Source organism: Etheostoma spectabile, chromosome 9, assembly GCF_008692095.1.
Source record: "Etheostoma spectabile isolate EspeVRDwgs_2016 chromosome 9, UIUC_Espe_1.0, whole genome shotgun sequence".
Classification (NCBI taxonomy): domain Eukaryota; kingdom Metazoa; phylum Chordata; class Actinopteri; order Perciformes; family Percidae; genus Etheostoma; species Etheostoma spectabile.
Window position 1 is genome coordinate 22,504,174 of NC_045741.1, and position 12,196 is coordinate 22,516,369.

The 12,196-nt window shown below is 42.1% G+C and overlaps 1 protein-coding gene across 7 annotated transcripts in view; it reads right to left on the reverse strand.

Moving 5' to 3' along the window:
• Nucleotides 1-12,196, reverse strand: part of elavl4 (ELAV like neuron-specific RNA binding protein 4) — an 81,098-nt gene that overhangs the window by 52,778 nt on the left and 16,124 nt on the right. Inside the window, exon 1 of one of the 7 annotated variants that reach the window (XM_032526870.1) lies at nt 11,816-12,084. The exons of the other annotated variants lie outside the window; for them this stretch is intronic. Coding sequence (XP_032382761.1) covers nt 11,816-11,839 — 24 coding nt within the window. The 5' untranslated portion in view covers nt 11,840-12,084. Of the gene's footprint in view, nt 1-11,815; nt 12,085-12,196 lie in introns of those variants that run through there. 7 annotated transcript variants of the gene reach the window in all.

Consider the following 12,196-nt stretch of genomic DNA (forward strand, 5'->3'; position numbering starts at 1 on the left):
GTGAATAATGGCTGTGCCAAATATAAAAACATTTTATGCTTTGTAAATCTTACTGGGACAAATTGGTAAAAAGCATTAGGTTTTTTTACGTTAACATTGTCAAGCTTTTAGCTGCGTTAGGTCAACCTCATGCAGGGGTGCCAAAGCCAGTCAGGTGTACATCAGTATGAGCCAAAAGTGTTTAGCGCCAGGGATAGCTACAGCCCTGAGGCTAAGGTGCCCACGCAAGGTACAGTATAGGTCCTATAATTAGAAGGACAGAGGACAACATAGGCTGCTGTCAAATGTAAAGTTGAAAAGCCTACCTGAAAAAAGAAAATGTTAGGTAGAGGTGAAACATCAAGAGCATTCTTCACCCATTCTGCAAAGCCGTCTGTCACTGCCCAATGTGAGTCAAGTGCAGATGGTAGTTGCGCATGTTCAGATTTAAACAGTTTACAGCATAACGTGTCATACGGAAATTTGTAAAAATCCATAAAATAATGAATTTTTCTCATTAAAAACAGAAACAGAAGATGGAAATAATTTCAAAAACGTTCTATCTTTGTTTGTTTGATTGCTAACGTTAGCTCAAAACGCCATTCAAGACACAACCTTGATTGTGTTTTATTGCTAACTTGTAGCCAGCAGTGAACAAACTTTGTTATGTAGGTCTATATGTATTTTATTGACATTATAGAAGTCTTTTGTTAGCAGGTTGGTTATTGTAGGCTTCTTGTTGCAAAGTGACGCATGCGCAACTCACATCTGCACTCAACTTGCAGGGAAACCATCATTTTATGTCGGGGTGGAAGGGAATGGTGTGCTGCAGCAAGCGGACAGTGCAGTGTAATCGTAGCATGTTCAAATGTGGTGATAAAAATGTAAGGAAGCAGCAAGCAGATGTATGTGAGTCTCCATTTCAACAGCCGGCATACAGTGCAAGAGACCATAATGTCGGAAAAAAGGAATATTACATTTCTCAGAAGTGCTGTTAAGTCTCTGCACAACTCAGTGCTCAGTATTCAATGCTCAACCATTCGATAAAACAAACACAGTCTCCGGCGTAACACACATGGCACACTCGCACACACACAGTTTGGTCTTTCTTCATATTCTCGCTATCATTGCGTTTATCACATGAACACATGCATGTACGTCTTCTGATAAAATCTCAAATAACACTGGAATAAGGGTGCAATGCAATTACATTCAGCGACCACGGAGATGAAAAACTGCTCATGGATACATTTTCAATTATTCAGGGAATACATTTCAGTCGGTGCTCAGATGCTGGGAAAACTTATTATATAATCAATACACTCTATAACGCTGTTAATATTTGATGCCACAAAAGTGCTTCCTGTCTCCTTGGGCTCCCAGCCAATGGTGTCTGGGTACTGCAGTCAAATAAGACCGGCCTTATTCCCCTACAGCAAGGAAGGGGGGTAAACATTTGTTTTTCAGTCTTAACAGTCAAAAAAAACAAAGGCAACTTTTCTTTTTAGATTTACTGTATATGAATCTATTTTTACAAGTATTTCTTTCATACTTTGCACAGATGCACAAAGCTGATCTCTGCCTCCTCTTCTCCACAGCCCTATGTCACTCATGGTACAAGCTAAAATTTAAACAACCAAAGAGTTTGTGTTTTCTCTTCCGGTCCTTTTCACCTTCATCCTTCCTGCTGCTTCTACACCATAAAAACCACCACTGGCCTAGTGCAGGCTTCCCTCCCCATTCTCTTACAGAGCTTAGACAATCAATTTACCCTGACTTGGCCAGGATAGATAGAGGCTGTAGACTGCAGAGTAGGCAGTATGCTGCAGGATCTCTCCGCTGATAGACACACTGCTTGGCAGCTACAAAATGGAGCCAGCATGCAACCATCTGACTTGTTAGACATGGCCTCACCATCTTGCTTCAGATATTATTAGTGATTTCCTTATGCGTCTTATTTTCATTTGGTTTTAATTATTTGGCTTATTAAAATAAGAAAAAAGGATGACGTTAAATCATCTGATAGAAAACATGACCGTATTATAATTCAACTGTCAGATATATAATTTTTCAGACGCATAAATATACTGTCAATTTGTGCCATGAGTCCCTTTGGTATCTTACTACCATAACCACCACACCAGATACTGCTAAACTCAGACTGAAACTCCTTCTCTGTCCCCCAAAATGATACTGAACTGGAGTTACTGTTACTGAATTGGAGTTCCGATTAAACTGACTGAGACACAGAGATTAATACGACTTTACTATCTCAGCTTCTCAGCCAGTCAAGTTCCATGTAATGCTCACTATGCTATTGATTTTTTATTTTTTCTCTCTCCTCTCCCTTTCTTCCTGGCCTTTTCTCTTTCTTGCCATCTCTCCACCTCCACCAGCATCTTCCGAGCTCTGAAATGTCCTGCAGGTCAGACGGATGCTGGGCCGGATCAATCAGAGAGAGTAATCTGGGACGCCTCATGCACGCAAGCACACACATCACATAGAGACACATGACAGATACTCGAAACACACACACACACACAGACACACACACACACACACACACACACACACACACACACACACACACACACACACACGCACACCTTCTCGGTTGCACTCTGGTCTGCCTGCCTCCAGTCTCATCGATCATGCATTTACTTTACCAAATGGATTCTTCTCTTCTTCTATCCTCCTCCACCACTTTTCTCTCTGTGTGACTTGGAATAATAAATGTTCCAGACTGCGCGAGACATGTACGTAAGCAACTTTTCATTTAACTTTGGCTTGACTCTTTCCCCCTCTCTCTTCTTTCTCTTTTGTGATGTTTCAGTCTTCCAGTGAGATCGATGCAGCTTTCCCACACAATCCCTCACAGCCCATAGGCAATTGGCACATACTTGCATTAGGTCAGAGGTCAGGAAATGACAGGATACAGCCAATTCTAGAGGGGTACAACAGACAGGATCTATATAATAACCTCAAGATTTATACATCATAGATAATTAGAGAATGAGTCTGTTGACAGAGATTTCTCTTTTCAAATGTTAAATATCTAATGTATTGCTCAGTTTCACATCTTTGCATTTTGCAATAGGTTCATAATCAAAGTGATGTAACTTGTTCTACTTTATTCACATTTACTTGGCTTGATTATTTATCTAAAAACCTTTCTCAAAAACTATTTCATGAGGCATTCAAAAGACCATCATTCAAGGACAATGACTGAGGACCTGCAATGCTCCATACATGCACAGTCACATTCCCCTCTCTCTCTCTCACACACACACACACATACACACGCTCTCACACACACACACACAAACACCACAGTCTCCTTTACTCAGCCAAACTGTAGGCGGAACTGGAGCCATTTGTCCACTGGCTGAATCCCAACTCTGCACCAACGCATGCAGGAAATTGGTGAGCATCTTGACTCTGGAGATGGCACTTCAATTTGTGCAGCTCCAGTGACTGGTGCTCTGCAGTTCCTCCCTTTTGGGGGTGTGAGATCAGCTGGACACCTGCCTAGCTGTTTGGCTGAAGCCTGGAGCATGGGGACTGGGCCTTGGAATTGAAGGCCTGGCCTTGCCTGTCAGCCCAAGTCCCTTTCCCTCAGCCCCAGCCCGAGCCTGGCCTCTCAGGTCCTCATCAGAGTTCCACTGGTTTCACCCGGTGCCAGGAACAGTCCCTTGCTTTATGCCCCTCACCCTGATTTCTCGATACAATCGCCAGCTGCAAGTCAACACAGCCCCATCATCCCAACCACAATCTTCTTGAACAGAATCAAATCCCCATCAATAGCTTGCCAGCGTTTGTTCCAGTTCTAGCTGCTGCAGCCGGCATCTCGGTTCCCAACTCAGTCAAATCAGCAAGATACCTCTGCTGTGCAGTGCTGTCTGTCCTACTGTAATCCCTGGGTGTGACGGATGGGAATGATCACTGTCAAAGCCCTGAGCTAGGACATTTTGGTGGATTAGAGGCTAAATCATCGTCTCATCCCCTACATAGGATTCAATTCTTAATTAAATGTCGTTAATGTCGTTACAGTTTTTTAGTGGAGATGATATCTATCTAACATGTAGGGCCTATTCAGTAAGTATTAGCCTTGTTTCTGTGAATGGTAAATGCAAAAGACATTGAGAATAAGAGAGAAAAAAAATAAAAAAGCAGGAGAGACAGTACAAACCCTGCTAGCATAAAGTAGACCTACATACCAGCTGTTATTTAACATGACATAAAAGGTTCCCAAAACAACCCAATAAGGCGCATCTTTTTTATCTCTGTCTCAAAAATCATGTTTGCCATGACTATGTTAAGATCTAACCTGGTTACTTTTGCTGTGACTGTTCTCTGAATGAATATAAGTGACACTGCAACAGAGTCTACAGCACTGCAATGACAAAAACCTGCATTACTCTTGATTGCATTTTAGGGAATAACTTGTGTTTCTGTGCAGTGCTTATTTCTGTGTTGAGCTGAAGTTGCTTTTAGCAGGACCGGGACAGAGGATCGAGGACGCAGAAACAGACAACCAGGCATGGAGAGCATGCAGGCTGATCCATCTGAGTCAGCACCATGTGTCATAAGCCAGGACACCACCTCCACAAGTAGCTGGCAGGTGAATGTGGCCATGCACCTGTGCAGGCAATGAGCCATTTTAGTGAAGCTGTCTCCTATCTTTAGCAAAATACCCTAAAATACACCAGTGCATCGTAAACAAGCATATACAAACATGCACAAATCATGCACACTCAACTCAACTACCTAACTATACACCGTTACTGTGTCCACCTGCATGTACAGTATAAGGTCAGAAATAAGCAATTTAGCAGTGTCATACTATTGCAACTAGAAAATGCATTACTCACTTGTGCAAGCCTGCAGTCATAGTTGTTGTATGTATAAGAAAAGAACTTGAAGAACAAGGTAACTGGATAAAGCAACTTTCCCAAAAAGGGTCTAATAATATTCTCCCTAAGTAACTGAATAGGAAACTTGTAAACTCCTCTGACTGAACTCAATTTTCTGTAATTCAGTACTAATTATAACTGGTTTGAGGCTGGAAGGGGTAATATTGGCTTTGTTGAACAGGTATTTATAAAGCTATGAACAGCCTTGAGGTATAAGATAAGAACAAAACTTACAGCACTGAGAACAAGGGAGCGAGAAGAACATGGGCCCGGCTGCTAAGCAGAGGCAGTGCTCCTCCTAATCTAATCACTGTTTCCTCCATCAGCTGCTTCTCAGACACTGTGTGTGTGTGTGTGTGTGTGTGTGTGTGTGTGTGTGTGTGTGTGTGTGTGATTATTATACTAATAATAACTAAATCGCATAGACACAAACCGACCGTTGTACTCGAGAATTCATTCAACAGCCTTGGGTACTGTAGGAGGGTGTGGCCGAGTGTATGTCAGTGTGTGCTTCACTAATCTGGTTATTGATTCAGCTCTGAACCGGAGCTCATATAATCAAATAGCTGCAAGGGGAAAGGACAGCCGTCCGTCATCTGTCTTAATAAGTAAACAGTTTGATAGAGGCAATGAATAACTGGAAACTACATGTAGGGGAGGTTACGTCGCTGATAGACAGACAAGCTAAAATGTAAAATGTAACTATCCCCTGGCAAAACTTTTGACAACCTTCCTTCTGTGTGACAACATGAAAATACTTTATTTTGACAGTAAGTTTGGGTGCCTGGGTTGAATATTCAGTTACATTAATCACACAGATTTCTTTGTGCATTTTGAATATGCCGTCACTGCAATAGCTAAACTATTTCAGTCACTTTCCAAATGCTGTAAGGTTGCTTTGTACTAGTCATTACACAATCAATTTGGAGTTTGACTTGAGAATTTATAGTGAGCCCATCTTCTGTGAAGATCTAATCTCAGTGTAACATGATGTGAGAGTCGGGCAATTTAGAGATGGCTTCTACTGCATCAGGAAGAGAGGAGAGTGAGACACAAAAGCCTAAATGTATATTGGCACAGCTGACAGATGAGGCCCGCCATTAAGTGTGACGTGCATTCAAATGAGCAGATTAATCCCCCCTACTGCTATACAGTCCAGAGTAATTGAAAATGCCCACAGGAGACTATCCTTGCGCGTATACTGTAGCATGTGCCAGGGACGCAACATATAGAAGGCGGTGGCTGATTGCCATCAAATATTCTGCAACTGCATTTAAGTCTGACAGCATGTGCCAGAGAGCCGTGCAGCAAAGAGATAGCACACATCTATCTTTCATTTTATCTCTCTCCATTTTATTCCTTCCTCCCACTGTCGATTAGAAAGGAATATGCATTGACTGTGTGAGAATCCATATGCCGGTTGGGACTAACACCTTGATTTTTAGAATTACCATCTCAAACGGTGGCCCGATAATTGCCACTGGGTCTGTTTGGGCATCTCTGGTCACTGAACCAAACTTCTGACTGAAAAAGTCAGGATTTATCTACCTACTTGCCTGCATTTTCTCTAAATAAATCATGAGGAGATAGGCTAAAAAAGCATGCACAGATATCCTTTTAGTCCGCATGTACAGTGGTCCTGATCTTTATGAGCAGTTGGCCACAACTGACTTTCAGATGGACTTTCTACATCCCTTTTTCTCCCGCTATAGGATTTTTCAGTGTCTTGGTATACTGCGTAGAGCACAATCAGCCTTTTTTGTCCTTGTGTTAGTGTTGATATTGATAAGATAAGGCAGGCTGGAGGCTGTCGTGTGGAATGCTGTGTTTGTAGGCCCTAATGTGTCTATTACCAACAACAATGGCGCCATTTTGAAGCATGTTCAGTTGCATGTTCAATCTATAATTCATCTAGCTACAAAAATATATAAATGTTTAATATGTTTGAGGCGGTGAGGACTGTCGAAAGCATGACCTTGAAATGTCCTTTAAACATTACACAGCAACAGCGCTGGGGCCAGTTAAGCTGCCAAAGCCAAACAGGCAACGTGTGCGCGCACACGCGCACACTCGCACACACACACACACACACACACACACACACACACACACACACACACACACACACACACACACACACACACACACACACACACACACACACACACACACACACACACACACACACACACACACACACACACACACACCCTGTCTGCCTGCTGATGCTTTCCACTGCTTTCTGTTCTCTTTTTTTTCCTGGGATGCAAAATGCAGATGAGACGAGTCAGCCGCTTGTGCACAGCCTCAGGAGAAACTGCCACTCAAATCCAAACATCTGTATGAATACCAAAACACACACGGTACAGTGGAGGATGAGAGAAAGAGAAGGAGGAAGGAAAGGAGAGAGCGATGTCGAGGGAGAGAGGATTGAGAAAGAATGAGCAGTAAAGTAGCTAAGAAAGCCAGTGTTCCTCTCTCCTTCTGTATCTTTGACTGAACAAAGGGCTATAAACACATGAATACCTCTTTCCTCCCACTGTATTTTCCATCGGGATATTTATTCTGAAAAGCAGCGATGCACAACAAGGGCTCGGTCCTGTGTTTGCTAGTGGGCTGAGGCGCTAACACTCCCCAGCTGATTATGTGTCTGTCTGTAGCAGTTTGAGCTGCTGCCAAAGGAATTAGGTCTAGTATTTGTGAATGCTGCTCCCCTCACAGCAGAATGCCTTGCCATGCCTCTCAGATTTCTAGCTTCTTTTTTTTAAAGAGAGGAAAAAAACACACATTTTAAATAAATGAAGGAAATCGCTGTGGAAGCCTATTAAATTTTCAACGTGACCGTTTTGTGAGTCTTCATGTGTGTTTAGGCTTCACACAAAAGGAACATTTTAAAAACCAAAGCATGCTAATTGGGACAGAAATTGTTACAGCAGCTTCTTATTCAAACAGGCTTTTGGCTCATTAACTGCTTCCATCCAGCTTTTGTTTAAAAGAAAGTAGAAATCACATTTAAAGACAATAAAATATTTTACAATATTTATGTAGACACTGTACCACCAAACTACTGATAGACTGCATAATGCACTGGCACAATATATATACCAAAGCAACGGATAAAATCTCTTACCTCAAGTTTAAAGGCAAGACAAGAAATTACTTTGTCTCCTTCAGTTCCTTCAGTAGGCTACGTGTCTTAGTCGTGTCGTGTCACACACTAATCAAGTCTTTACTTTGTAATAGCAGCTATATTTTAACCAGCAGTCAACCACATTTAATTATAGATAAATTTGATCATAATAGTGTCATGCAATATATCTTTATTTTGCATGAATTCAATCTCTTTCTTAAAATTGAGTATTACTAATTTAGCAGGTGTTTGATTCTAACATGAATTTACAAACTAGTTAAATATTGTGTTATTGTGTATGTAACTGCACATCGAGGGAGGACCTGATGCCCTTTAAGGGAAATTAAAATGTTGGAGGATGTTTACTTAACAAGTTGAATATCATACTGTTGTGAGTTTCCACTTATTCAAGAAGAAGTAAAGAGGGAAAAGCTTCTGCACGGCCTTGCAGGACTTCCCCAGTTGTGCTCAGAGAGATCTTACCATCCAAATGTAATCCAAATAAATGTCTTCCACTTATTACTCTGGGTAACATATATCACTATAACCTCTGTCTAAAGTACCCCACTCTAAACCTCATTACAGAGTGGGGTCAAAGTTAATGCAGGAAACATGTAATTACAGCTAACTGATTGATGTCTAATAGTCTCAGCTGCGACCCATCCTTTTGTACACAGCTGACTGGGGCCGACCATTTACCTGTAGCTAGAGAGGGGCCATGTACAATATGATACACACCTGACACACATGCATACTACACATTAACTGTATGTGTACCCACATGCATAGTAATTAACAACTACATACATTAACTATACTACAAACATAAACACAATGTGACATTTGACATCTCAGCATTAATTACTGTGGATGTGATGATCTGTAGTGCAAAAACTTATTAAACAACATTAATGGCAGCCCAACCATGACTAGAGACACAAAACACAAAGCTTAAGAATGCTGAAGGCCCTCTACTAGAGCTAGAGTTTACCTATTGTCTCCATACAAGTCAGACATTCTCTACACTACATGCCAAGAAACAATGCACAACCAGCCACAAACAGCAAGTCAAACCCACAGCATGAATTATTCACCTCCACCAAAAAGGATGTTTTTCTGCTGCTCAGTAAAACACACATCACAAACAATCAAATTAGCCATACACCATTCTGAAAACTCTTTCTACACGCAAATAAGCACACTGGGCCCAGGAGATAAGCTTAAAGAAACTAAAAACAGGATGCTTAAATTTCATTATTCTGTGATGAAAATCTCCAAGGAGCACTAGTATGTGTGGTCTGCCTTAGTTTGTTAGCTGTGAGTTTATCACAAGCGGTGTCAAACGGTCAATGGACTATCTACTTTTTTGAGCAATTTATTAGAGCAGGTAAATATTAAAGGATTAGAGTTGTTAGAAACTAGAAGAAAAAAGCAACAGTTTAAGATACATCATATTAGTGCACTTCATTGCGGATTTAGCTTAAATTCCTCTATCATGTTTCTTATGACTAAGAATTTTTATTTCTACTAGCACCACGCAAAACAGTTAAAGGTCAGTTCATCTACATATATGATGACACAGACAAACCTACAGTAAATCCTAGAGAGCAAAGAGAATAGAGCAGAGGCCGGAAAATCCTCATAGGAACACAGGAGCGAAGATTAGTAGCCAATTGTTCCTGTGTCTAAACCACTTCTTCTCTCACACACACACTCTATCAATTTGTTTGGTGTTAACCATGTCACTCTGCATCTGGACACAAGTCAGTCGCCCCTCTGACTGACACACACGCATGTATACACGCACGCACACACACACACGCACACGCACGCACAGACTTACAAAACACATCACAGGCTACAACGTAATTTAACTGACAAAGTAATTTTTATTTTTGCTGTTAGCTCATCCTCCATCATTTCTTACTTGTTGGCTGTGAATCATCTTCATTCTTCCTCAGACCTATAATCACCCCAGGACTACATATCCAAGAACCTATCTTTTTCTTATATTTATCTGACCTTCAGTTACATTTAAATCACTAAGCACACACCCGGTCAGTGCAGCTAATAAATTCCTCACACACCTTACCCTATTAGCACTGATGTGTAACCTTGGAGCTCATGGTGTTCTGCCTGAGGGTAATAGAGCCACTGTATGTTTGTGTGTATCTCTGTGGGAGTGAGTGTGTGAGTGAGTGAGTGAGTGAGTGACTGAGTGAAATAAAGGTCCATCCCCAGCCCAGATCCCCACTGGTTCCCATCAGGAGGTTTTATGGTGCAGTTTCATATCTAATGCCTCCAATACTGATGATGAACATTCGTCCTTTTCACTCCCTCTGCCACTGTTCCTTTTCATTCTCCTCTCATATCCATTAATTTCACCCTCTATACATAATAATACTAGCTCTATCTGTATAGACGATATAAACAATATACACAATTTCTACGCGTCTGTCTTCTCACATTGTCAGCCCCTTCATCTATGAGCATACACTAGGCTGCTAGCCACGAGGCCCCAAGGGAGACGACGTACCAGCTAGCGTCACCAGCACCAAACAGGGGAGCCGCCTTCGTTTCAATTAGCATTTTGATTGCATCCAATGGAAAGAAGCCAGCACGCAAACAATCAAACATTTACATGTGGACAAACAAATAATGTCCACTGTTCTTCGTGCAAATACAAAAGTGAGTCAGTCCACTTGGTGGATGGTTAAGATTTTGAAAACAGATGGATAATGGTATTGACTCTTTAGTTGTGACGCAGTATCGGCAACAAATTAAAACTCTGTCTTATATGATAGGTGAAACCAAACTAGTTTTGTTAGTTGATCTCTCACTCTAACGCTTGGATGTGATGGATGAATGGATAAATGAATGCAAAGTTAAAGTGAGTCTCAGGAAGCTGAGCAAAGCAGATTAGTTATAGTTTATTATAATTTCTCTCAAGTCGACACCTACTCGCACAGCCAAACACATAACTGAGAATACACAGTCATATTCACACACGCGCACACACACACACACACACACACACACACACACACGAGCAATGGGTTTAAAACTTTTGCTGTCATCCAGGCGTGCATGTAACTCCAACCCACCTACTCCATCTTTCTCCTGCTCTGGCACAACTTATGGACACATCACAAACTCACACTGTGGACAAGAGCAGCATGACAGATTTCATGTCAACTCATAAAATTAACAAGGACTACTTTACATACATGAATAAAACATCCACACAAGTCTAGTTTCCCTACCATCTTACAGTACATGTCGCATCAACAATGTGCATTCCTTCTCTGCTGCAGTAATATACGCAGGTAAATATTTCATAGTGGTGCAAAGGCAGGAAAAGGGGGGGACACCTATAGCCCTGGCTTCAACATAAAATGAGTGCCGTTCCCTGATTTAACCCTTCCCTCCCTCCCCTCTGCTCCTTTCCCCTCCCCATACTTCCTTACCTCTACACCTCTCCATTACCATGATATCTGTCTCCGTCCCTCCATCTAGCTCCCTCTGTTTCTCATTCTGCCCTCAAACCTCGTCAGTCTAACCCCTGCTGTATTCTTCTACCCTGTATGAAGACACTTAACATTCTGCACAACAATTAGTTGAATACTATCCCTGCATTGCCTGTGCTGAAAGAGTATTACATACTAATTGTGGGTGATAGTATATCTACAACCAACTACAACCTTCTCTAGCCAATGTAGGCTGCCCAAAATGAAACGGTTAACAATGCACAGTGGATCAAAGTGGCAGGCTGCCTGTAGCCTTCTTTCCTTACCATCTTAAACCCATTCCACTCCATTTGGGAGATGCCGGCCGTAGTCTCACGCTCTCTCTCTCTCTCCTCACACAACAGATACAGCAACGCCTCAGCACAGAAAATCCCCTACTCTCTCTTAGTCTCTGACACTGTCTCCTTATTTTTCTTACTCTGCCTCTCTTCCTGTTTCTGCCTGAGTCTTAGCGGCGAGCAGGGAGCAGCATACTAGAGGCGTACGGAGCAAGCATCACCTTCTTCCACAGATGCTGAGAGGAGAATGGTGTGCCTGGATGAGTAAGTGCTGGGCTGCAGCAAGCCTCCCTCCCTCACACCGCCCTCCCTCCTTCCCAGAGCCACCCGCCCATTGCCTGCTCAGCTGGAAGGTCAGAGCTCGCCCAC